We start from the raw sequence: 27407 nt of genomic DNA on the forward strand, positions 1-27407 counted from the left end.
TTCCTCCCTGCAAGCTCCACTCGCTTCTAGCACTGATGATGTTCTCTAGTTTGGTTCATGAAACGTCTGCAGGAAAACCACCCAGCTCAGAGAGCACCAAGGACCTCATAGTCCTCCTCCTCTCCACAAACCCCACACCCTTCTAGTACTGATGATATTCCCTAGTTTGGTCATGAAATGTCTGCAAGAAAATCACCAAGTTCAGAGAGCACTAAGGATCTTACAGACTTCTTCTTCTTCTTCTTCTTCTTCTTCTTCTTCTTCTTCTTCTTCTTCTTCTTCTTCTTCTTCTTCTTCTTCTTCTTCTTCTTCTTCTTCTTCTTCTTCTTCTTCTTCCTCCTCCTCCTCCTCCTCCTCCTCCTCCTCTTCCTCTTCCTCCTTCTCCTCCCCCCCCCTCTCCACAAACCCCACTCTCTTCTAGCACTGATGGTGTTACCTAGTTTAGGTCATGAAACATCTGCAAGAAAACCCACCATGTTCAGGGAGCACCAAGGATCCCTCATTCTCTCCTATTCAAAGCAGTGCATAACATGCAAAGAGTAATAAAAACAATATCCTCCTTGAAAAACAGAGTCCTTGAAATATATTCTTGCTGCCTCCACTGTATTCTACAAGATTACTGATGATGAATATATGCATATATTTTGTCCGGCCAACTATTTACTATGGGGATTATCCTTCTCCTCTGATGATAACCGTGCCAAAAAGCTGGACGGATTGTGCCTGGCTTTGTGGCTTTGCAGGGCAATTTCAGGGAAGCATCTCGATGCCAAGATTAAGCTTAAGACGGCAGAGGAGGAATGTTTAATATTTACATTTCACCAGAAGGAAATCCCTGAACTCCTGGTGGTCGGTAAACACGGGCGGGGAAGGAAGCGGGGGTCCAAAAAGAGGGACGCTTTCTTCAGAAAAGATTTTCAGCCTACGAAGGAAGGAGAGAAAGAGAGAATGAAAATCTGATCATTTGGGACGTAGAATTATTCATTTAACCATCTTGTGGACTCGCTTAACCCCTGCAGGGATTCACTTAACAACGGTGGCAAGGAACGTTGTTAAAAACAGAGCAAAGCTCACTTAACAAACGTCTCATTGAGCGGCAGAAAGTTTGGGCTCAATAAGTGAGCTGTAGAGGAAGGAGTAGATGGACCAGACTCACCTGTAGCTATCGCTTTGTTTGTTGTATCGCACTAAGGCAAAGATATCTGCAGGGTTAAGTTAAGGATACCAATCTCCAGTTAGTAAGCCCGGGGAATCATAATTTCCCCTCCCACCTCAGCAAATCATGGCCGAAATGAAAGATCCAGTTCAGCAGTCCAGTGAAATTTTCAACACGGGCACCAAACTACACTCCGACGGCAGCCAAGCTGATCATGATCACAAATGTAAAAAACACAAGATAGCCGGGATGTAGCCGCCTCGGTCCTGCTAAGTCCCCAAATGTACAAGCAAACCCATTTGGAAGCAATTTAACTAAATTTCAGTTTCCAGGTTTGGAAGCCCGCTCGAGAGTCGTTGGAATTCCAGTTATGATGTTCCACCCGTAATGCCAAGAAACCCCTTCTTGGTTAAAGGATCTCCTTAAACTCTTCCGCTTCTCCAAAGGTGGTTTGATCTCGTCAAAGAATTATAAGGTTATAAGGGCAAGGAGGATTCTTGATATGGATGGCTGGACTTTCGTTGTAGGAGGTGATCAGGCTGAGACGGAGGGAGGGGTCAAATGCGTCATCAGTCATGAGTCCGTGTGCCTGCAAGAGATCTAAGTCCATCTTAAATGTCTCTCTGATTTCCCGCTCATTTCCCTTGACTGTTAGTAGCCCAGATTCTTGTAGACCGCTTAAGCTTGCAATTAATCTTTATACTCATTAGAACTACTGATTTCCCCAGCATCAGACAGCACCCCATTAAACCTCGGAGGGAAAGTTAGAAACCGAACCCGTTTCAAAGGAGAAAATAGCAGACACGAGTGACAAGTCAAGGACTGCAGGGAAAGATACGTGTAAAGTGAGAACGGATCATGGACGGCTTGAAAGCTGGTGAAGCTTCTTCCCCTTCCTGGAACACGATGGTGACAATGTCATTTCCGATGTGCCTCTTCCTTTCCACCTGCGAAAGAAGAGTCAGACCTCAGCGTAGGATTCCCTATCGGCATTCCCTCGATCGAACTGCCCATGTGAAGTCTTGGTTTTCGCTTCCGGTGCTTCCCACCTAACACGTAACGATAGCTTTGTCATTGTGTTTATTAAGCATGAGGCAAAATCACNGATGGTGACAATGTCATTTCCGATGTGCCTCTTCCTTTCCACCTGCGAAAGAAGAGTCAGACCTCAGCGTAGGATTCCCTATCGGCATTCCCTCGATCGAACTGCCCATGTGAAGTCTTGGTTTTCGCTTCCGGTGCTTCCCACCTAACACGTAACGATAGCTTTGTCATTGTGTTTATTAAGCATGAGGCAAAATCACGAAACTGCGTCTCAGTAGAGTAGAGAAGAGCAATTAGGATATAGGGGACTGTGTGGGGTCCTTGGTGCTCTCCGGCCTTGACTGTTTATTTGCAGACGTTTCATTACCCAGCTAGGTAATGTCATCAGTGCAAACCCTACTCCCTTCTAGCACTGATGATGTTACCTTGTTGGGTAATGAAACGTCTGCAAGAAAACAAGCTCAGAGAGCAGCAAGGATTGCACAATCCTCCTCCTCCTCCTCCTCCATCTCCATTCTTCCATTCTCCTCCTTCTCTTTCTCCTCCTTCTCTCCCTACCCCACTCTTTTCTTGCACTGATGATGTTACCTTGTTGGGTAATAAAACGTCTGCAAGAAAACAAACAAGCTCAGAGAGTATCAAGGATCCCTCAATTCAACCCTGTGCTACAAACATTCCCTTCTATTAGATGGAAATTTTTATGAGATTAAATACATTGGAGAAAATTAAATATACTGTATCTGAGAAAATAAGGGTGAGTATGTTTCTAGTGTCAGATAGATAGAGGAGGCGAAGACCTGTTCTCCATCTCCTATTCTGTTCTATTCTAATTTCTAATTTCTATTCTAATTTCTATTCTATTCTATTCTATTCTACTCTACTCTACTCTACTCTACTCTACTCTACTCTACTCTACTCTACTCTACTCTACTCTACTCTACTCTACTCTATTGTCTTCCAATTCAAAGATTCTCCCCTTAACCCTTCCTTGCCTAAGCTCAGATTATTTAACCAACTGAACTGTTCTTCACTGCACTTGATCTTGCCAGCCCCTGTTATCACAACGAGGCTGGATCTCCTAAACATGCTTCAATGCTGTTCAGCCTCTATTTTCCTTCCATGCGGTCATGGCTTAGAGCCCGCTAGGAGAAATCAATACCGGAAGCCACACACTTGCTGTTTGTTCTCTTTTGAGTATGGAAGCATGGTTGAGACGTGGAACATGATTTCGTGCCCTTGGTAGACGGTATAGATGGAATAAATCCCTGTTGTGTCATCTGCAAAAAAAAAAAAAAAAGACAGAGAAATAATAACATTTTGGGTGGGTTAGTTTAGTGTTATTTTTCAAAGTTGGCCACTTTAAGAGATGTGGACTTCAATCCCCAGGATTCTCCAGCCAGAACGCTGGCTAGAGAATTGTGGGAGTTGAAGTCCTCACCTCTTCAAGTTGCCGACTTTGGAAAACATTGAGATAGAATCTTATCTGCAGATGCTTCCAGGACAAAAAGAGAAGACTAAAATGGAAATTGACCGGCACGGCTATCAGTCTATGATGCAAATTGGCTACTTGCTACTGCCTATAAAACTACAGTACCCAGAATCCTTCCAAAATTCTCTTAATTCTTATTTTAAACGGTTTTATTCCAGCGATTTAAAGGTCATGAAGTGTCAAGCTCAACTCAATTCCATCAATTTAAGTTGATTTGCATTGGACAATACACACACACACACACACACACACCCAATCTCTTTATCCTGCCTTTGTTGGGTTTCTGGAATAGAGTCCTCAAAAGATCTTCCTCCCCCTTGCCAAACAGTATCCCCCTCCCCTCACAACATTTCTCTTGAGTAGGGACACAGAATACCAAGGGTCCACTTACTTTTGGTGTCCAGTCCCCCTCGGTAACCGTTCCAGCCCTTCAAAGTCACCGTGTCCCCCAAGAGACTCAGCAACCTCTGAAAACTTTCACTTCCGGTCTCTACACATCGGAGAGAAATGGGGGGCAGGGAAGGGATAGGATAGGGAGATGGTAAGCGCATCCTTAGGCCGTTGAGAAGGCCAAAAGGTAGCTTTGAGTGTCAAAAAAAAAAGACACAGCAATCTCAGATTACGACGAAAGGCGTGTCTCCACTCTGCTTCATCTCAAAAGTTGACCATCATCTTCTCCATCCCAACCTCAAAATGTAGCACCTGACACTCCGCCATAAAGTTGCTTCAGTGGTTTTCAGTGGCATTTCAATATTTTTGTAAAGTTTCCCTTAAAACTAACAGTTATTTTTTATTCTGAAAGAAATACAACAGCATAGGACCCAGGTGAGCAGTAACTTTTGCCCAGAGCTTGTAACTTTTCTAAAGACACAGCCCTGGAGGAGAACGTTCATTCCAGAATTCCTCTAACCTTCAGAAGGATTGGTCTCTTCAGTGGATCTTCTGAGTTTCTAAAAATGGTATGTGCCAAGGTACCCTTGAGGTCCCCCTTATGCAACAGAACGCTAAGCTTTCTTTTAATCCTGGTTTGATCAACCAGTCCGCCTGCCTGTTCTGCTGAGGAGCTATGTCATTGCAGTTTGTGTCGATGGTGATTCCTGGTTTGTTTGTTTGTTTTGTTCTTTATTCCCTCCTCTGGCCTTTTTCCTTAGGCTGGACGTAAAGATAAGCTGGAAATCAACATGCAAACACTTATTCTTGTTCACCTAAGTGACACTTATGGTTAGAGAACCAGCAACAATCTGTGACCTTAAACTGGCATATACTATTCTAAAAGAAACCGTGGTTCTTCAAGAATGGAAGGGAAGGGAAGAGAAGAGAAGAGAAGAGAAGGAGAAGGAGAAGGAGAAGGAGAAGGAGGGAAGGAGAAGGGAAAGGATTGGAAGGGAAGGGAAGGGAAGGGAAGGGAAGAGAAGAGAAGAGAAGAGAAGAGAAGAGAAGAGAAGAGAAGAGAAGAGAAGAGAAGAGAAAAGGAACCTTGGAGGTCTTCTAGTCTAACCCCCTTCTCAAGCAAGAGACCCTATACCATTCCAGACAAATGGCTGTCCAATCTCTTCTTCAAATCCCCCCAGTGATGGAGCACCCATAACTTCTGAAGACAAGCCATTCCACGGATTGATTCAGTTTGATTCAAGAGATGCATTCCCTCCAAACTTAGAAAGGACACATGGCAAAAGAGCCAAATGGTTAAAGCAAGTACGGTTGCAAAAAAGAGAGGAAAAAATAAACGGATGAGTACTAACAGTTCCAAACCTGCAGAGGGCAGAAGATGGATTTAAAAGCTTTTAGCAGCATCTTTTTTTTAAAAAAAACGTTGCTCCATTCAAAAGCCAAGCTGAATTCTGTTCCTGAAAACACGGATTATTGGGTGACGAGAACAAAGGAAAGCCTGTTGGGATGGGGATGAGGAAGCCAAGCAAATGAGGGTTTGTTTTGCATCAATCTGGCGGCCGAGCAGACAAACATGTCAAGCTGGCTTTGCAAACATAACCGCAGCGTGAAGAGTTGCCAGCGCCTTTTAGTCATATAAACACAGAATCTCCCGAAAGCACATTCAGAAATATCTCTAGCTGCTGCTGGAAGACAGAAAACAAATTTTGAAATGCAGGCAAACATGTTAACAGAAGACAAGATGGAGCTGTACCAGCAGCTGCTGGAGAGATTTTTTTTTTTCCAATGAAATTTGTAAGAAAATTAGAGTTACTGCAAAAGCATTTAATTTATTTTTTTTTTGCTGCTGGCAAGACCACTGTGAAGGATGAAACTGCGTGCCTCTGTGTTTCACCTTGCCTTTAGAGTAAGGGGGGGGAGAGGTGTTACTTTTGAGTGGGTTAGATGGAGAAACGAATGTTCTACAATTCCACTGAAGACCGTAAGAGCCTGAAACCTCTTCAAGGACACCAGAACAGGTGTAGATTTGAAGCAGATGGTTCCCATAAACCCTAAACTCAGCACCAACTGTTCTACTGAGACTTGATGTCCCCATTGGCCAGTGAAGACGGCGGTGTAGGAGATGAGCAGGCTGAGCTGGAAGGCGGAGTTAAACGTGCCCTCAGTTTGGAATCTTTGCGTCGCCACAAGAGACCCCAAGTCCTGTGAATTCCGTTGACCCTTATCTAGTGCCAACTTAGCTTTGACCGCTAGTTGACCAGATTCTTGTATATAGACAGCGTTGTGCTTTGAACACAACAAATGCTCCTGGTTCTCTACACTTGACAATCGCACACTTACCATTGCTAAACATCTCATCATCTGTTAGCTGTCCATCTTTGGCATAAAGAATTCCAAACTTGAAATTAACGGAGCCCTGCAAGACAGAGAAAGCACGTGTGAACAAAATTATACCAAAGTTTCCGGTAAAGGTAGTCCTTGACTTACGAGCACAATTGAGCCCAACATTTTTGTTGCTAAGCGAGACAGTTGTTAAGTGAGTTTGTAGTCATATTAATGTATTAAAGGATAGACATGCTTAGCTATTTGCATTAAATAAGTAGCTATGGAATGGTAACTATTTACTGTTAAAATGATGTACTATTTCCCCCCCTTTGTTGTATTTTTCCCACTTCTTTAAAAAAGCACTTCCTATGTGCTTTTTTCCACTTTCTCTGACAAAATATGTATATTGGTCATAATGAGCTTTGTGGTTTTCTTTCCCCTTTTTTGTCATTATATTAAAAAGCAAATAAAAATAAAGTTTAAAAATTGCCCTGTAGATTACCTCTTGCTCTTCAAGGACCAATAAATCCTGGATAGCAGAGAAATAGAGAGAGAGAGAAAGAGAGAAAGAGAGGGAGGGAGGGAGAGGAATAGGGAGGGAGAGGGAGAGGGAGAGGGAGAGAGAGGGAGAGGGAGAGAGAGAGAAAAGGAGAGAGAGAGAGAAAGGGAGAGAGAGAGAGAAAGGGAGAGAGAGAGAAATATTTTTAATATTCATTCATTTTGAAATGTTTATATACAGTTTATATACAGAATCTCTGAGCTTGCTTGTTTTCTTGCAGATGTTTCATTACCCAACTAGGTAACATCATCAGTGCTAGAAGGGAGTGGGGTTTACTCACTGTTATATACAATAGCTTGCCCTGTCATTGTTCACAGAGGTGTAGTTTCCTCCTTGTAGTTCCTTGATTTTTCTTTTGATGTGTCAATTGTTTTTGGCTGGTTTTTTTTAAAAAAATTGGCTTCTATACATGTTATTTATTACTTGGGATTTGCTCTGATCTCGTTTTAACCATGGTTAGTCCTCCAGAGTCATGTATTTGAGATGGACAGCCACGTAGGTGGCATAAAGGAATACAATTACACCGTCTAATTCCCTGGAATGTTGAGGCTTCTGCCCCTCCCTCGTAAGAAACAACGGATCAATTTATTTAGAACTTTTTTTTAAAAAAAATAACAAACTACCCACTAGTCAAAGCAGTCTGAGTGGCTTACGGTTAAATCTGTATTTATTACTGTACCTTCCTTGATTATTCCAGGGGTCTCCAAACTTGGCGATTTTAAGACTTGCGGACTTCAACTCCCAGAATTCCCCAGCCAGCATCCAGGATTCTGGGAGTTGAAGTCCACAAGTCTTAAAATTGCCCAGTGTGTTTGATTCCATCGTTTATCTATATGGTTTCGTTGCTTTGGTACGTTTCTTTTCATTCCTCCCTTTTTAACGGTTGTGAGCCACCCCGGGGTAGTCTCTCGCTGACCTTTAACAAAATCAATCAATCAATCAATCAATTAATCAATATACCTTTTGAATTTCCGGGTGAAGGATTTCCCGGGGCCCTTTCTCAAATTTGTCAAGGTTCATGGCACTGAAAAGGCAAGCAAGGTAGGGATTTAGAAGAGAATATCTTTATGGTCGCTGTGCAACTTTCAGATCTTGTTCGTGCAAAAACGGCAACGGAACGGCAGGGTAATTTGTGGCTGCTGCTTACCTTAAAATGGATTTTACAGACAAGGTTTTCGTAGGGCTATACGGGAGGCAAATCTTCTGGGTTCCCTGCAAAAGAATTGGGTTAACACAGAGGCTGTCAGACATCAGACAGAACTTGAGGGTTTTCTCCCGAGCAAAAAGAAAGAGGAAAAAGCAACTCTTGAATAAGCCAGACTGAATGTCAGTTTCTCCCAGAAGAAGAGCTGGACAGATTTTATAGAATTGGGCATCAAGAATAACATGCACACCTCTTGACTATGTACAGATAGTTCTCAGCTTATGGCCACAATTAAGCCCAACGTTCCTGTCGTTACGTGAGACATTCATTAAGTGAGTTTTGCCCCATTTTACAACCTTTCCCGCCCCAGTTGTTAAATGAACCACTCCAGCTGATAAATTAGTAACCTGGTTGTTAAGTTTCCTGGCGTAGTTTCGATTGGGCTTTGCTAGGGGTTTTATATGGGGTATTTTAAAGCAGGCTTTTTATTCAATATTTATTGTGATTTTTATTATTGCCTGTTCACCGCCCTGAGTCCCGTAAGGGAGATAAGGCGGTATATAAATTTAAATAATAAATAAATAAATAAATAAATAAGTGGCTTCCCCACTGATTTTGCTTGTCAGAGGTCGCAAAAGGGGATCACTGACCCCGGGGACGCTGCGACCGTCATAAATAGGAGCCACACTTGACAAGCGTCTGAATTTCGATCACGTGACCGCAGAGACGCAGCAACCGTCATAAGTACAAGCCAGTTGCCAAGCGTCTGAATTTCGATCACGTGACCGCGAGGACGCTGCAACCGTCCTACGGGTGAAAAAACTGCGTCCTAAGTCCCTTTTTTTCCAGTGCCGTCGTAACTTGGAACAGGCACTAAACGAAGGATTGTAAATTGAGGATCCCCTGTGCAGGGAGGCTCCGCCCGCTTACTGTTTTTCTCCAGAGGATCGCCCGGTATTGAGGGACACGCTGATTGTTTTGATCGGAGAGCACGACGGATAAGAAAAAGGGATTCTTCTCTGCATCCATGCCGACGTAGTTCTGGTGAACTGGGAAGGAAAAACGACACCACGTTTAGAATTGGTGATTCTCTCCCCCCCCCCTCAAAAAAGTGCAAGGTTGCACAATTTCTTGAGCGACCCCCGAAGAAATATGTTAATGAAGACTCAGTCATCCAGCCCAAAGGTAACTAAAAGGTTGAATCGTGGCAAACTGGACCTAACCTGGTTAATCTGAGTTGTTTCGTTGCTCGTTCAAGCAACTTCATCAGTCGGAGCAAAACGTGTTAGGCAGGGAGTCTGTAAGTCGTCAGAATGGACGAACTCGTGCCCTACCAACTTCAGGGGTTTCTCCCTCCCCCCCCAATGGCTTGCAATATGTTAAAGAAAGAAGCTTGCAGCCAGGACAGAGGGATGAAAAAATGAATCCTCCTTTCAATTAGAACTAAAATGCAACAGAGTTAACGCCCAAAGGTCAGTCTAGTTTTGACTTTGTGGATTTAACATGTCTTCCTGTCTCGAAATTACAATCTGGAAGCAACATTTAAGAAGGGGCTTGAGGCTGTGAGCGAAGATTTGAGGGAACAGCAAAGGACCCCATGGCCTTAAATGCCACACCTTCAGAGTAGGCCAGGTCAAGAAACAGAGACTGCAAAGACGAGGCTAAGAATGATGGCAGCAAAAAATAGCAATAGCCCTTAGACTTATACACCGCTTCCCAGTGCTTTACAACCCTCTCTAAGCGGTTTACAGAGCCAGCATCTCGCCCCCAACAATCTGAGTCCTTGTTTTACCGACCTCGGAAGGATGGCTGAGTCAATCTTGAGCCCCACCAGGATCGAACTCCCAGCTGTGGGCAGAGTTTGCCTGCAATACTGCAGTCTAACAACTGCTCCACTACGGATGATGATGTTGATGATGGAGAAGTAGAAAGAGGAGGAGAAGGAAATGGAGAAGGAGGAGGAGGAGAAGGACAAGGAGGAGAAAGGATGTTCGTGACGATGGAGAAGAAGAAGGGGAAGGAGGAGGAGGAGGAGGAGGAGGAGGAGGAGGAGAAAAAAAGGAGGAGAAGGAATGGCAATAGCACTTATACTTATATATTGCCCCATAGTGCTTTACAGCACTCTCTGGGTGGTTTACAAAGTCAACAATCTGGGTCCCCATTTTACCAACCTCGGAAGGATGGAAGGCTGAGTCAACCTCAAGCCCATCAGGATTGAACTCCTGGCAGTGGGCAGAGTTTGCCTGCAATGCTGCACTCTAACCACTGCACCACCTTTCCTTATTCAGCCCTGCTTCCAAACCCCTGATGTGTCATGCAGGCCCACACCCCCAAAAAGCGTCACTACCTTTTCCTAGAAAATACTTGAAGTACCACCTGGTGTGGTATCCCGGGTTCTCCAAATGCACATCTGTTCTGTGCCACGTTCCAGGTGTGTAATCGGCATTCTGAAATAGAAAGAGAAACTTGGAAGGACTCTTCCACAGAGCAGGACCAACTGGAACATCTCATGCAAGACATCAAGAGAAAAGGTACAGGTAGCAATGAAAGGCAGATATGGTCCACCGTTGCCTTCTGAGATGTTTCTCCAGCTACCCTGTTGAGCCTGTAACCTTGAGTTTCAGGGCCCCACTTAAATGCACCTCTAGTTTTGAAGATCAGCCAAAACTGGCTGAGATGGGATGAGTTAGATGAACAGTGAGAAGAAGAAGCACGATATATTTTCCCACACCGGCCCACCCCGTTTATGCCCAAAGCCAACTCTTCATCAATGTAGGAAGGTTTCCACCCACCTCATCCAGCGAGCCATTTTCCACTCGGAACCGGCCAGCCCTTTGAATGGCTCCATCAGCATCACTGGAGATAAGCTGCACAGCAAAGAGAAAATGTTAACCCATGTTAACATGACATGCCTTGTCCCAACGTCCAGGTCCTCTCCAGTTCTTTGGCTACTTCCACCAAAATGGCAATTAACAATTGTCCTGGAGAGATGAGAGGGAGGGTAGATTTCTTCCAAACCATCTAAATCAGGGGTCTTCAAACTTGGCCCTTTGATGACTTGTGGACTTCAACTCCCAGAATTCCTCAGCCAGTGTGCCTGGCTGAGGAATTCTGGGAGTTGAAGTCCACAAGCCAAGTTTGAAGACCCCTGATTTTAGATGTTTCAAAGGTGCTTTTCCAAAAGGCAACTGGACTTCTAGTACTGATGACGTTACCTAGCTGGGTAATGAAACGTTTGTAAGAAAACCACCAAGCTCAGAGAACACCCAGGATCCCCTGAGTTACAAATATTCTCTTCTATCCATCCTTAAAATCCGGACAAAATCCAGATCTGCTTTGAAACTGGAACCCATGCATGGTTTATAAGCCTGCAAGCATGCTCCATTTATAAATCTGGAAGAAAAGAAGGACCACAGGACTGGAGACTTATACTCCGTAGCATTATTCATACTTCACAAGAAATGATCCAGACTTATCCACTACGTCATCCCTCCAGGAAATCAGACAATTGCATCACTCAACCAGCCAGCCATAGTGTTAGCAGTAGGACAGTGAAAAGATGCTTCTTGCAACTGGCGGCAGGGATCCTGCACATTTCTAGCTAGGCCAGGCAAAGTTTCCGGGAAGTTCCCATTCCGATTGGCTGGCTTCCTTCCTTCCTCACTTCTCCATCCTCCACCGCTTTTAAAGAAACGCCAGCAGCCAACTTCATTCTGCGGGATGACTCGCAGAATGTGAAAAGCAATTAAAAAAAAAAAAACAGAAAGAAAGGGAAAGATAATCAAACGCACATCGGCGGGCATCAGATAAACAGGAGAGGAAAAACAGACTTGCTTTCTCCACCACCAGACGCCAACTAATGGCTTGGTAAGAGCTTAATGAAAGATATTAAATCTGACGTTGTTGCAGGGATACCCGATTACCCAAAGTCCGTTCTTCCTGGGAGGATGAAGGTGGGCGAGGCAGATGCCTCAAGAAGGAACTGGCAGGCCATCAAAGATAGCTTGGTGGCTTTAGGATCTGAGCTACAAAGAGGTTGCCAAAGGGTCAGGCATCCCAAAGGTGCGTTTCCAAGAGGCAGCTGGATTTTCTTCGTTTTTTTCCCCTTGAAGATGTTTCACTTCTAAGCCAAGTTCTGAAGGACTAAACTTCGTGAACTGAAGAAGCTTCTGGGATGTAGAAGCGAAACGTCTTCAAGGCAAAACAAGGGAGTCCGGTTGCCTCCTGAAAAAAAAAGCACCTTTGGGACAACTGAGTTTGGAACTTGTACACTGTACACCCTCTGAGTAAATCATAAGGACCTATATGGAAACGAACCAAAGAGAGAAGCAACCTAGAGCTAAGGAGAAATTTCCTGACAGTGAGAACAATTCATCAGTGCCTCCAGAAGCGGTGAATGCTCCAACACTGGACGTTTTTAAGAAGAGACTGGACAGCCACTTCTACTACTACTACTACTACTACTACTACTACTACTACTTGTTCTTCTTCTTGTTCTTCTTCTTCATCATCATAGTAAAGTTGGAAGGAACCTTGAAGGTCATTTAGTCCAACCCCCTGCTCAGGCAGGAAACCCTATACCATTTCAGACAAATGGCTGTCCACATGGCTGTCTTCTTCTTCTTCTTCTTCTTCTTCTTCTTCTTCTTCTTCTTCTTCTTCTTCTTCTTCTTCTTCTTCCTCTTCCTCTTCCTCTTCTTCTTCTTCTTCTTCTTCTTCTTCTTCTTCTTCTTCTTCTTCTTCTTCTTCTTCTTCTTCTTCTTCTTCTTCTTCTTCTTCTTCTTCTTCTTTTCTTCTTCTTCTTCTTCTTCTTCTTCTTCTTCTCCTTCTCCTTCTTCTCCTTCTCCTTCTCCTTCTCCTTCTCCTTCTCCTTCTCCTTCTCCTTCTCCTTCTCCTTCTCCTCCTCCTTCTCCATCATCATCATCATCATCATCATCATCATCATCATCATCATCATCATCATTTCCTTCAAGGACCCATCTAAGTTACCAGGCCACAGAGTGCCAGCACTTCTCCTTCTTCTCCATCATCATCATCATCATCATCATCATCATCATCATCATCATCATCATTTCCTTCAAGGACCCATCTAAGCTACCAGGCCACAGAGTGCCAGCACTGCCCTTGCAATGCCATGCCCTCCTCCTAGAAGTCACCTTTGTTTTAGAGAAGGTTGCCAAAAAAACATCTGAGAAAAAAAGTATATTGAGCCCTTGCCAAGAATTGACAGTAAAATTTGGAGCGTGCTTTCGCTGGCTGGCCAGCTGGTCCAAAAGCTGTCAGTTTTCCCCCCTAGACATCGCTTGGCAAACTCACGTTCCCACGTTCCTGAAAGTGGCCAGAGAGACGATAGAGATAATCGTGGCATTTCGTTTAAAACAGACAGCAAGTTTTCAATTATGAAGCCGGCTGTATTTGGTCACTTCAGTAGAGCATGGATATTAACTTCACAGTTGAAGAATGAGTTTTACAAGCTCACTTTTGCTTTCTGGACGTAGGTTTGTTGAATGCACGCTTGTATGACACATCCACCCACTTCTCAAGAGCTGGGCAAATTCAACTCTGCTTCCAACTCCAGTCAGAGTTTCCACCTGGAGGGTCTGAACCTTTAGGATGGGTTTGGACTACGTATGAAATACATCTGGGTAGCCGTTTCATGAAATTAAATGCTAGAACAAAAGTGAATTAAAAGATGGAGGAAGCAGACCTTTGCGCAAGAAATAACATAAAAGAAATAGGGCTGAAGTTGAAACTGTGGAGCATGTCTTATCATACTGCCCTATGTATAACACAGGTAGAATTAAATTACTGTCTCTCCTTGGAATTGATCCCTCTGGTTCTAATGTTAGTCATTTGGTCTTATATTGTTTAGGGGATGGCTCCTCCTATATTACTACTCAGGTCTCTAAATTTCTTTTGAGAGCTGTAACTATTAGAGGAGAACGTTGTAATTTCCTTTAGCCAAGGCTTCTGGTGTTTAATTGTTTCTGATTATATTTTCTTGCGTTTTCTTTTGTTGCACTTGCATTTTGGTCTGTGACCGCAAATAAAAATTATTATTATTATATTATAACATTAAAGGAAGCCTGGGCTGAGAGATCTGATCTCCCCTATGTTACTTGCAGGACTCCGAGTAGGTTGAGATTTGAAGTGCTTAAGTGTAAATAAGCGGAGACTCTTAGTGGACAACAACACGTTGTGTGAATGTGGAGACACGCAGAGCCCAGCCCATCTGCTTGTACGTTGGCTAACTCCAGAAACCTGTACCAACAAGGATTTATTTTTGGCCAATGAAAAAGCCAAGAAGCTGCGGAACGTTTGATCTGGACACGGCAGAAGAAGAAGTGGTTTCCTATTTGCCAGCTTCAATTCCTTTTCGCGTCTGGATATCGCCAGTAAGGAGAGGAGGTGCAACTTGGGAGAAAAAACAGTTTCTTGGGGGGGGAGAAGAGTGGCTAGACCAGAAGCCTGAGCAAAAAAGGACCCAACGCAGTCTAATTATAACTCCCCCTTGTGACGTGGGAGTGAGAAGTTGCGTGCGGCACAACTGTTCTTGAGGAATAGGCTGGCGTTCATAAGGCCGCGTGAACGACACTGTGCAAATAAGAATCCAATAAAGGAGAATTATTTGCAGCTCAGGGTTGAAATGAGGGGTCCTTGTTGCTCTGCAAAAAAACCAGCAAGCTCAGAGACCACCAAGGACCCCCTCAAATAACAACTTTTTTTATTCAGCACCTTGGACAGTGATTTTTCCGCTGTCAGGACCCTGTACAGATAAGTCCTCATTTAATGACCACTTGTTTAGTGTCTTCTTTGACGTTACAATGGCACCGAATGAAGTGGCTGACAACCCCTGCTCGCACTTACGACCGTCAAGGGTGTCCCCCACAGTCGCGGGACTGCAATTTGAGCCCCGGGCGACCGTCCCCACATTTATGACGGTCGTGGCCTCCCGTGGGGAAACGGGCAGGAGGTTGAACGTCTCGCTTAACGACTTAAGCGGTGATTCGCTTCAGGGCCGCAACCAGGACTGCCAGAATTGCTGTCACTAAGCGAGGCAGATGTGTGATGTGTCACTTAATGACGACTTAGCTGCTGGTTCCAGTCAGGTTCATTAAGCGATACTTGGGGGTGTGTGTGTGTGTCAAAGAGTCTTCCAAACTGCCCTGAGTTTTCACCTCACTAGTTTCATCGGTTTTCTTCCCTTTTTATTTGATTTTATTAACATTAATCTATTTATTTGATTCCTGTTGGCTTACATCATTCTTTTCCTGTGGATTGACCAGCCACAAAGCTTGGGAAATGCCCCGTTCCTACGTACTCACAGCCAACAATTTTATATATATATATATATATAAAGAAATATCTGAAGTCACCCAAACATCTCCCTGGTGTGATCTTTTTGTCTCCCATAACTGCAGCGGAATGCTTAGGAACGGGAGGGTTAAGCTTTCCAGCAAATTCTCCTCCGTTTCCAGTGTCTCACCTCTTGTCTACAAAGTGCTACAGCAAACATGAGTGATGATGCCCAAAGGATCGCTCTCAGTTTCCGCCCAGGTGGAAAGCAGCTCGTTCCACTCTTCTAAGAGGCTTCAAGTGAGCGGCGCATTTATTTATTAAAAAAAAAAAAAGCAATTTACTGTTTGTAGAATGGTCCAGAGACAAGCAACTTTTGCCAAATTGCATCCATGAACTGGATGGAACAAGGAGGTTGGGTCACCAAGTGCCTACCTAGGGTCTCTCTCTCTCTCTCTCTCTCTCTCTCTCTCTCTCTCTCTCTCTCTCTCTGTCATTCTCTCTCTCGCTCTCTTTCTCTCTCGTTCTTTCTCTCTCACTCTCTCTCATTCTCTCTCGCTCATTCTCCCTCTTTCTCTCTCATTCTCTCTTTCTTTTTCTCATTCTCATTCTCTCTCATTCTCCTTTTCTTTCTTTGCCTTTTTCTCATTCTCATTCTCTCTCTTTCATTCTTTCTCTTTCTCTGTGTCTCTCATCCTCTCTCTCTCTCTTCCTCTTTCTTTCTCTCTTTCTCTCTCATTCCCTTTCTTTTTCTCATTCTCATTCTCTCTCTCTCATTCTTCCTCTCTTTCTTTGTCTTTTTCTCATTCTCATTCTCTCTCTCTTTCATTCTTTCTCTCTTTCTCTGTCTCTCATCCTCTCTCTTTTCCTTTCTCTCTCTCTTTCCTTTTCTCATTCTCTTTCTCCCTCTTTCTTTCTTTTTCTCATTCTCTCCTCTTTCATTCTCTTATTCTCTCATTCTCTTTTCCTCTTTGCCTTTCTCTCTCTCTCTCTCTCTCTCTCTCTCTCTCTCTCTCTCTCTCTCTCTCTCTCTCTCACACACACACACACACACACACACACACACACACACACACACACACACACAAACACAGCCCCACGCTTCTCAGCCATCTTCAACCCTTCTCTGTACCCAAGAGATTCAGGAAAGTAAATAGATCTTAATGGAATTAGGCCTGCTCTGTCACAACAGTGTATATGTGGATCAGTGTGCCAAGAGACATCGCTCCTCCGGAGGGGAATTTTTTTTTAAAAAAAAAAAATTCACATTCGAAGACCATCTAGCATCTGGTTTACATCACCCCCGAGTCCTCGTCTCAACTGGAAATTGTGTTATTTCAGCATTGCTGAGCTCCAAGGCCTGCGGAGGCTTTGAGAGCTGCCAGGAAAAGCTGCACATAAACACAGCGGAGATTTTACTTAGACAGAGAGAGAGAGAGGGAAAAAATGGACGGTGTATATCTTTGATGGGCCTTTGTTCGTCTTTTGCTGTGTCCAGAGAAGATGGCAGGTGGTTAAAAGGATTGCATTAGAATCTCATTAGAATCGCCGCAAGGCAGGAAAAAAAAGGATGGGTGGGAGGGAGCCCCGTCTGAGTAACTAACATACAGACTGATTCACGGAATTGACTTGTCCAGCCTGCCATCCCTTCAGATACGCTGGTCATTCCTCTCCTGTCTAACTCTAAAATGTTTTTCATGCTTGCTATAGAGCTAGCCAAACAATTCTGGAGGAGGAGGAGGAGGAGGAGGAGGAGGAGGAGGAGGAGGAGGAGGAGGAGAATAGAGCTGGAAGGGACCTTGGAGGTCTTCTAGTCCAGCCCCCAGCTCAAGCAAGAAAACCTATACCATCTCAGACAAGTGACTGTCTAACCTCTTCTTAAAGATCTCCAGTTATGGAGTGTCCACGATTTCTGGAGGCAGGCTGTTCCACTGGTTAATTGTCCTCACTGAGAGCAGGAAGGAAGAAGGAGCAGGAGGAGAAGATAAATAAGGAGGACAAGAAGAAGGAGAAGGTAAAGGAGAAGGAGAAGGAGGAGAAGATAGATAAGGAGGACAAGAGGGAGAAGAAGGAACAGGAGAAGGAGAAGAAAAAGAGAAAGGGAAAGAAGAAGAAGGAGTGGAAGAAATGAAGGAAGAAGGAGCAGGAGGAGAAGATAAATAAGGAGGACAAGAAGAAGGAGAAGGTAAAGGAGAAGGAGAAGGAGGAGAAGATAGATAAGGAGGACAAGAGGGAGAAGAAGGAACAGGAGGAGAAGATAGATAAGGAGGACAAGAGGGAGGAGAAGGAACAGGAGAAGGAGAAGAAGAAGAGAAAGGGAAAGAAGAAGAAGGAGTGGTAGAAATGAAGGAAGAGGGAGGAGGAGGAAGGACAAGGAGAAGAAGAAGATGACGGACTGATGGAAAAGAAGAAGGAGAAGAACATAGGGAAAAAATAGTCAGCCTTTTTAGTGACTGCATAGGAATTTCAATCGCTTTCATTCTATTTTTTTTCTTTTTCTGGAAACAGCATTCTGCTTCCCGGTTGAGGTCTATGGCAAAGAAAACAGGCTATGGATACCTCATTTTTTTAAAAAAAGGAGGAAGCCTCTTAATAATGTTCTAAATATAGAGGATGATCCTTCCCCCAAACACATGCAGAAGTAGGGCTGGCCTTTGTGCCCAGCTCTTTCTCTCTCATTCTCCCTTTCTTTTTCTCATTCTCATTCTCTCTCTTTCTTCCTCTCTTTCTTTGTCTTTTTCTCATTCTCTCTCTCATTCTCTCTCTTTCTCTGCTAGCATGCCTCATCCTTCTCTTCATTAAACTAGACCTACCCAATTCCAGCAACCGTTCCTTATATGTTTTAGCCTCCAGTCCCCTGATCATCTTTGTTGCTCTTCTCTGCGCTCTTTCTAGAGTCTCAACACCTTTTTTACAGCGTGGTGACTAAAACTGGATGCAGCATTCCAAGCGGGGCCTTACCAAGGTAATACAGAGCGGTACTATCACTTCGGAGTCACATTTACCTCAGCGCGAAGTACTACCTATTTACTTCAGAGTAGGCCTTACCCAATTCAGCGTGGCCAAAGAGGCTCGCAGAAGTTGCACGGCGGAAGTGCAACGTGGTGTCTAATTTAGATCTAGGCCTCCTCGCCCCGAATTTAAAGTCTCTCCTTTTCAGCTCCGAAGTGCCACATCAGTGAATAAATTAGCTCCTCCGTCAGCCGAAAGGCAATAAAACTAAGAGCTTTTTTTCTCCCTTCCCCGAAAGGAAGAAACATCGTGTACCCAATAACAAAAAATTAAAATCAAGAAGAGCGATCTTTTCCGAGAAGGACGGTTTTGAAAGTCTTAAATAACAATCATCATAATAATTAAAAAACGCCTCAAAAAGCCAGCGAAATGGCGTTGTGAGGCTTTTCCACATAAACTTTTAAAAACCCGCTGCTGAACTGCCGTGGATTTCACCCCAACTTATGGCCACAAGGGAGCCCCAGATTTTCGCTGCTAAGGGGAACATTTTTTTCCCAGCGAATTTTGCCCCTTTTGACAACCTTTCTTCCCTCAGATGTCAAGTGAATCACTACAGTTAGTAAGTTAGTAACCCGGTTGTTAAGTGAATCTGGTTTCCCCTCCTTGACTTTGCTGGTCAGAAGGTCGCAAAAGGGGATCATGTGACCTGCCCCCTCGGGATGCTGCATCCGTCATAAATACGAGTCAGTTGCCGAGCGTCTGAATTTTGATCAGGTGGCCAGCCATAGGGATGCTGGAACGGTCGTAACTGTGAAAAACGGTTGTAAGTCACTTTTTTCCAGCGCCACTGTAAGTTCGGTCGCTAAATGAACCGTCGTTAAGTCAAGGACCATGGCTACAAAGCTACGGATTTCCCTTACAAAAAAAACCATCGCCATCTCCTAGTTAATCTTCCTAGCTTCGTGTGACTACCGTACCTTTGGAGTTAAATCTATATTTTTTCCCCGCTTTTGCTGTCTCTCTCTCTCTTTCTCTCGTCGTTCTTTAAGGCTTGCCAAATAAACGCACGCTGCCAAATCAAACAGAAACGGTTCAAGCCAGAGTTTTTCCTGCCCCGGCAGCAGAAATCAAATCAAGGTTTGTTTGTTTTTTCATTTTCATGAAAAAGTGTTTGAAGGGACGAGGAGCAGCAGAAATGGGACCTTTAGCTGCAGGGATACATCCATGTGTAGGTATGTTTTGTGGCAGATCCGGGCTTGTACGCCCTGGCTAGATCCTGCCGAGCGCCAGAGAGACGAGATGGATCGTCAGGGCAATCCAATTTTAGCTGATTGGATCTGAGATGGCATCTTGAAAGGCCTGGCTTTTGAAAAACAGAAGCTTTTCAGACAAGAGACAGACATCCTCCTGGCCAAGTTATATTCCCGTCTCCCGGGACAGGAAAAGGCCAAACGAGCATCTGTTTGCAAGGTCCAAAAGTCATTTCAAATGTCTGCCTGGCTTTTGAGGGGCTCTGCTCGGAGGAGGCCGCTTGGATGAGGAGATAAAACGGCAACTCAGCGGCCGTGCGTTTTCCCGAAACGTCGAGAGAAAAATGGCTCTCGGCGAACCTTGTGGAAATGGCCAAAGAACGCCGGCGGGAACTTAGTTCCGCAAAAGGAAATTGATCCGGAAGCAAAGTGGATCCTTCTTCTCCTCTTCCCCAATGATGATCTTGTTCCGTTGGGCTACGAGTGCTCCACAATGTGAAGTCTTATGCAGAATATAAAAGGCAGTTCAAACCCCTAGCACTGATGATGTTGCCTAGTTGGGTCATGAAATGTTTGCAAGAAAAGCACCAAGCTCAGAGAGCACCAAGGACCCCACTGTCGTCTTCCTCCTCCTCCTCCTCCTCCTCCTCCTCCTCCTCTTCTTCTTCTTCTTCTTCACTCTACAAACCCCACTCCCTTCTAGCACTGATGTTGCCTAGTTGGGTCATGAAATGTGTGGAAGAAAATCACCAAGCTCAGAGAGCACCAAGGACCCCACTGTCATCTTCCTCCTCCTCCTCCTCTTCCTCCTCCTCCTCCTCCTCCTCCTCTTCTTCTTCTTCACTCTACAAACCCCACACCCTTCTAGCACTGATGATGTTGCCTAGTTGGGTCATGAAATGTCTGCAAGAAAACCACCAAGCTCAGAGAGCACCAAGGACCCCACAGTCCTCCTCCTCCTCTTCCTCCTCCTCCTCCTCCATTCTTCTTCCATTCTCCTCCTCCTCCTCTCCACAAACTCAACCCTCTTCTAGCACTGATGATTTTGCCTAGTTGGGTAAGGAAACATCTGCAAGAAAACCACCAAGCTCAGAGGGCACCAAGGACCCAGTGATTCGCTTAACAACCCATGGCAAAAAGGTCGTAAAATCGGGCACCACTCACTTAGCAGTCCCCTTGCTTCGCCACAGAAATTCTGATCCCAATTATAGTCATGAGAGCCAGGGACCATCTGTTGTCTTCTCCTCTTGGACAGCTTCCTCCCTAAATGGCACTAAGAGGTACTGCCCCTGCAGCTGGAAGCTCAATTTCTCCACTGTCTCCTCCGCAGAGTCAGTCTTTGTGAACTGAGGTCTCCCGTCTTTCTGCCAGCTACAGAGCTACAGCCAAGTCATCATTTGAGGGTTGTCATGAAGATCAAGGTGGACAATTCTAAATCACCGAAAAAGCCTCAAACGGTGGCTTTGAAACCTGGCTAAAAGCAAACCCTGGTTAAGACAGCTGGGCAAAAAATTTAAACAAAGGGAAACCACAAGCAGGCAGTGCAAATGTGCTCACTGCACACCTTTTGTTGAGATGGGGAAACGGATTCTTCCAGTTATCATAATTTCAGTGTGCGTTTGTCTTCTCCCTTTTTTTTTTTTGAGATGTTTTTATTCCACCAGCAGCTGTTGACAGGAAGGAACCATTTAAATCCAGCTAAGCTACTCCACAAATACTTTGATTATACCATTTGCTGGGGTTTTTGTTTTGTTTCAAACCTGTTGCCGGTATTTCAAAGCTGTGGGATTAAAATTTGCTTAAAACTGACATTTAAACTCAGTGGGGTTTATTTTAGCTTCCTTGCACTAGTTTATGGCGGGGTCAGACAATTTGTTTGGCAGACTGAGAGAGGGCAGGGAAGGGGAAAAAGGAAGGAAGGAAGGAAGGAAGGAAGGAAGGAAGGAAGGAAGGAAGGAGAAGAGAGAGGGATACATGATCTAAGTATAATATACATGATAGCAGCCTTCCAATATTTGAGGGGCTGCCACAAAGAAGAGGGGGGGGGGGTGTCAACCTATTCTCCAGAGCCCCTGAAGGCAGGACAAGAAGCAACGGATGGAAACTAATCAAGGAGAGAAGCAACCTGGAACTAAGGAGAAATTTCCTGACAGCGAGAGCAATTAATCAGTGGAACATGTTGCCTTCAGAAGTTGTGGATGCTCCATCCTTGGAGGTTTTCGAGAAGAGACTGGACAGCCACTTGTCTGAAATGGTATAGGGTCTCCTGCTTGAGCGGGGTGGTGGTGGTGGTGGGGTGGACTAGAAGACCTCCAAAGTCCCTTCCAACTCTATTCTGATTGATCAGGGTGATGTGACGATCAGAATGAGTAACATGGACTCATACGACTCCATTTCAGGTCCTTAAAGGCCAGGCATTAACCCAATCACCTCTCATGCTTATGCTTCAGCTAGAGATGGCTCATTTCTGATTTGTTGAAGACATCACAACCGGCCATGTTTACACAACACATTGAGGCGTTTAAGTCCAGCTCTCAAGCCGTAAGAGAGACAGATTAAGGCTTTGGACAGATGTGAAGCAGGCCTATAAAAGGACAGGTTGCTAGGATGGCTCTCTGGAATGGCCACACATCCCGCCAACTGAATGAATTTACTGAATGAACACAACGCGGTGGGTCTACAGGAAGTGCATAGCCATGATTTGCAGGCCCTAGTTTTGAGCTTTACCTAATGTAACAGCAAAAAGCCAACCTACTTACAGTTTTACGGAGGAGGAGAAGGAGAAGGAGGAGAAAGGAGGAGAAGAAGAAGGAGATGGAGGAGAAGGAGGAGGAGGAGGAGGAGGAGGAGGAGGAGGAGAAGGAGAAGGAGGAGGAGGAGAAGGAGAAGGAGAAGGAGGAGGAGGAGGAGGAGGAGGAGGAGGAGGAGGAGGAGAAGGAGGAGAAGGAGGAGGAGAAGGAGAAGGAGAAGGAGAAGAAGATTCTAAATACATTTCTCCACATCCAGCCAGCCCAGCTTAAATGAGAAAAAAATGTGATTCCTCTACGTAAGACACCACACTGTTTTTGCACTAGTTTTCTGTCAAATCACCAGCTCCAATGAAATCAGATTTAAAGTCCCCACGCCAAACACAGGGAGAGGCTTCATCCCTTTTAGCACATTATTGCTGCAGGGCAATAACGGACCCCTTCCGTAGCCCTGGATGCACACAGACTCTCCAGCCAGCACCAGTCAGCACCACGCAGGTGCTTCCCATGATCAAATTCAAGGCGGGGGGGGGAGGCTTCTCCCCAGTCCCACCCTGATCCCTCCAGAACCAACTTATATCGCTCCATCTGGGCTCCAAAAATCAAAGCCAGAATTTGGTTCCTGAAAGGCACAACGGCAAAGGGGGTGTTGTTGTTGTTGTTGTCGAAAGAAACCTGGCCCCAAAGGAGAGGAATTTGGAGAGAGCAAAACCTTCCCAGCCACCAGGTTGAATCTCAGATTTCCCAAACACCCCGTCCTTCCTAATACAGATTCTCAATTTCTGGTTGGTTTTTTGGTTTTTTTTTTTTCTGTTTTTCAATGCAACCTCTTTGGACAGACGTGCATTTTGCACCTTTCTACCCAAAGATAAAAAGGAAAACAAGACGCCAACAGAGACCTATTCCGGCAGAGAGAAACCAAATCCGACGGCGAGGATGCAAACCCGAGCCAGTCTCATTTGTAACCGTTGCAGGAGACCTCTGCATCAAACGGGAGGGCGGGCAGGCCGTAAAACAGGTACAATTTTGCAACCGAGAGGTGTTGAGAAAGGGGTACCCCAAACCTTTGGGGAAGCCCCCACCCCACTCTAAAAAAAAAAAAAAAAAAGAAAGCTCTGGCTTTGAATCCTTTAAAAAAAAAGAAAGAAAGGAAGGAAGGAAAGAAGACGACGAAGGAATAAGGAGGAAAATGAAAACTTACCAGCTCTACTGAACCGTAGTGTTTCCTACTGAATTCTCCCCGTCTACAGCCGAGGTCTTCGGAGACGGAACTGGAATAGAATTGCTTCATTAGTAGACATAGCTAACTGGACCCCTCTAAGCGATTGGAGAGGCAAAGAGGAAAGATATAGATATAGATATATAGATATATTTATATATTTCCTTCCTTCCCTGTTTCGAAGGGGGTTCTCAGTGCCGCCTTGCGGGAACCGGCTTCATCACTGCGGGGGAATTCTCTCCTGAATGGGGAGGAGGTCTCGAAGCCACCACGGTGGAGAGACTGGCTTCTTGAATTAAAGGGGGGAAGGGGGGAGGAAGGGAAAGGGATGGACGCGGAAACCAAAGGGCGCTCTGATTGGGAGGGAAGCAGGGGGGGCTACGATTCAATTCAATCTCTAGTCAAGGCAGGCAGATCAGGGCAGAAACGGGCGAGACAGACAATGCCTTGTAATTGCATTTGGCTGTTTCTCTCTCTCTCTCTCTCCCTCCCTTTTTCTCTTTCTCTCCTTCCCTCCCTCTCCTTCCTGTCTCTCTCTTCTCTTTCTCTTCTCTCTCTTCTCTTTCTCTTCTCTTTTTCTTTCTCCCTCTCTTCTTTCTCTCTCCTTCCCTGCCTCCTGCTCTTTCTGCCTGCCTCTCTTCCCTCTTTCTCTCTCCCCGTCTCTCTCTTCTTTCTTTATTCCCTCCCTCTCCCCGTCTCTCCCTTCTCTCTCTCTCTACCCCTTCTATCTCTTCTTTCTGTTCTCTCTTCTTTCTCTCTCTCCTTCCCTGCCTCTCTCTCTGCCTGCCTCTCTTCCCTCTTTCTCTCTCTCCCTGTCCATCTCTTCTTTCTTTATTCCCTCCCTCTCCCCGTCTCTCCCTTCTCTCTCTCTCCCTCCCTCTTCTCTCTCTCCCCGTCTCTCTTCTCTTTCTGTTCTTTTTTTCTCTCTCCCTCTTCTCTTTCTCTCTCTCCTTCCCTGCCTCCCCTTCTCTGCCTGCCTCTCTCTCCCCGTCTCTTCTTTATTCCCCCCTCTCCCCCTCTCTCTCTCTCTCTCTCTCTCTCTCTCTCCCTCTCTCCCTCTCTTTTCTCTCTCCCTCTCTCTCTCTCTCTCTCTCTCACCAAAAAAGGAAGAGGACTTTAGATCCTGCAGCATATTTAAAACACGAGAGGGGTGGAGATGGGGATAAAGATCAGGCTGAGAACTTGACCCCAGTCTTCTAAGAAATTAGCCTCCACACAAAGGCTGCAATCAACTTTGGAAAAATGGGGCTTAGGCTACAAACATTTTTCACAGCCAAAAAAACAAGGAAGAGTCACCACCAGAAGCGGGAATACCCCCATGCAAAGAAGATCTCTCTCTACGAATAGAAGAGAATATTCGTAGCTCAGGGTTGAACTGTGGGGTCCTGGGTGCTCTCTGAGTTTGGTGGTTTCCTTCCAGACGTTTCATGACCCAACTAGGTAACATCATCAGTGCTAGAAGGGAATGGGGTCTGTTGAGTGGAGGAGGAGGAAGAAGAGGAGGAGGAAGAGGAGGATTGTGGGGCCCTTGGTGCTCTCTAAGCTTGGTGGTTTTCTTCCAGACGTTTCATGACCCAACTAGGTAACATCATCAGTGCTAGAAGGGAGAGGGGTCTGTTGAGTGGAGGAGGAGGAGGAGGAGGAGGAGGAGGAGGAGGATTGTGGGGTCCTTGGTGCTCTCTCAGCTTGGTGGTTCTCTTGCAGACGTTTCATGACCCAACTAGGTAACATCATCAGTGTTAGAAGGGAGGGGGCTTGTGGGAAGGAGGATGAAGACTGTGAGCGACTTTGCAAAAGGGGATCACGTGACTCCGGGGGACACTGCGACCGTCATAAATATGAGTCCATTGTCAAGCATCTGAATTTTGATCACGTGAGCACGGGGAGGCTGCAACGGTCGTAAGTGTGAAAAACGGTTAAAAAAATCAGTTTTTTCACTGCTGTTGCAACTTCGAACAGTCACTAATGAAGGGTGGTAAGTCAAGGATTACCTGTAAGGAAAATAAATCAGTCAATAAGCTGGATCCCACCTCTCTGAAGATCCACTCTTCCCCTAGACAAGGAGAACAAACCCGGCATGTGACAAACATCTTTGGATCAGCTCCTTTTGGTGTATATTACGAAATTGGAACAAAAGGGAGGGAGGTCACCGCGATGTAAAAAAGATGCTGAGACTCTAGAAAGAGTGCAGAGAAGAGCAACAAAGATGATTAGGGGACTGGAGGCTAAAACATATAAGGAACGGTTGCTGGAATTGGGTATGTCTAGTTTAACGAAGAGAAGGACGAGGAGGGACATGATAGCAGTCTTCCAGTATCTCAGGGGCTGCCCCAAAGAAGAGGGAGTCAAGCTATTTTCCAAGGCGCCTGAAGGCAGGACAAGAAGCAACGGGTGGAAACTAATCAAGGAGAGAAGCAACCTAGAACTAAGGAGAAACTTCCTGATCGTGAGAACAATTAACCAGTGGAACAACCTGCCTCCAGAAGCGGTGAATGCTCCAACACTGGAAGTTTTTAAGAAGAGACTGGACAGCCATTTGTCCGAAATGGTATAGGGTTTCCTGTCTGAGCAGGGGGTTGGACTAAATGACCTTCCAGATCCCTTCCAATTTTACTATTATTATTATATGAGGAGAGAAAAGTTGCACACTTGGCGCTTTTCAAAGCGGAAACTCCAATAGGGTAGCTTCCCCTTCCTTTATTTATTTTATTTTATTTTTTATTTATCTTTTAAGGAAACAAACGGTGGTTTCTTCCTCCAATCTCCAGGACTTCTCCCGCTGGTTGCCACAGAAACTAGCCTTGAAATAATTCTTGGTCGGAGGGACTTGGGTTGCGAAGAAGATTGCGAAAGGAATTTTAAGCGAAACCTGGGCATCGCAGTCTTTAAGTCGTTTGGGGGGAAATCTAGATGCTTTGGGGAAGGGGGCTAGGAGTCGCCAATTTGGGGCAGGGGGGGGGTTGGCTTCCTCTCTGAACCTCCAGATGTCCGAAAAAAAGATTCTTTGGGGCAAGTTGAGGAGACCGGAAGAAGAAGCAGACATGGGTTGACGATGAACGGCGACCGAGGGGAAAGTTTTCCCTTTTGAAAACAGGATTCACTGAGGGAGAGAAAAAAAGCCGCGGTCCGAAAGGATAAACGTTGAGTCTCTGAATGATAACCCGCTCCTGAGCCAGCCGTGTGCTGCAGCTGCCAAAAAAGCCAACACAGTGCTAGGCTGCATCAACAGAGGGAGAGAATCAAGATCACGTGAAGTGTTAATACCACTTTACAAGGCCTTGGTAAGGCCACACTTGGAATACTGCATCCAGTTTTGGTCACCGCGATGTAAAAAAGAGGTTGAGACTCTAGAAAGAGTGCAGAGAAGAGGAACAAAGATGATCAGGGGACTGGAGGCTAAAGCATATAAGGAACGGTTGCTGGAATTGGGTATGTCTAATTTAATGAAGAGAAGGACGAGGGGGGACATGATAGCAGTGTGCCAATATCTCAGGGGCTGCCCCAAAGAAGAGGGAGTCAAGCTATTCTCCAAGGCGCCTGAAGGCAAAACAAGAAGCAACGGATGGAAACTAACCAAGGAGAGAAGCAACCTGGAACTAAGGAGAAACTTCCTGATGGTTAGAACAATTCACCAGTGGAACCACCTGCCTCCAGAAGCAGTGAATGCTCCAACACTGGAGGTTTTTAAGAAGAGACTGGACAGCCATTTGTCCGAAATGGTGTAGGGTTCCTGCCTGAGCAGGGGGTTGGACTAGATGACCTCCAAGGTCCCTTCCAACTTTATTATTATTATTATTATTATTATTATTATTATTATTATTATTATTATTATTATT

At 45.1% G+C, this 27407-nt stretch overlaps 1 protein-coding gene across 1 annotated transcript in view; it reads right to left on the bottom strand.

Moving 5' to 3' along the window:
• The window catches only part of GARNL3 (GTPase activating Rap/RanGAP domain like 3), a 55557-nt gene that overhangs the window by 12434 nt on the left and 15716 nt on the right, over positions 1–27407 (bottom strand). Inside the window, exons 2-14 of the mRNA XM_015820008.2 lie at positions 23554–23623; positions 10900–10974; positions 10455–10554; positions 9038–9156; positions 8111–8175; positions 7924–7987; positions 6907–6933; positions 6420–6495; positions 4081–4179; positions 3374–3477; positions 1995–2103; positions 1157–1202; positions 816–922 (exon numbers count right to left, since the gene is read on the bottom strand). Of these exons, the coding sequence (XP_015675494.2) occupies positions 816–922; positions 1157–1202; positions 1995–2103; positions 3374–3477; positions 4081–4179; positions 6420–6495; positions 6907–6933; positions 7924–7987; positions 8111–8175; positions 9038–9156; positions 10455–10554; positions 10900–10974; positions 23554–23623 (1061 nt within the window). The remainder of the gene's footprint in view (positions 1–815; positions 923–1156; positions 1203–1994; positions 2104–3373; positions 3478–4080; positions 4180–6419; positions 6496–6906; positions 6934–7923; positions 7988–8110; positions 8176–9037; positions 9157–10454; positions 10555–10899; positions 10975–23553; positions 23624–27407) is intronic.

Source organism: Protobothrops mucrosquamatus, unplaced genomic scaffold (assembly GCF_001527695.2).
Source record: "Protobothrops mucrosquamatus isolate PMUCROS unplaced genomic scaffold, P.Mucros_1.0 scaffold1039, whole genome shotgun sequence".
Taxonomy (NCBI): domain Eukaryota; kingdom Metazoa; phylum Chordata; class Lepidosauria; order Squamata; family Viperidae; genus Protobothrops; species Protobothrops mucrosquamatus.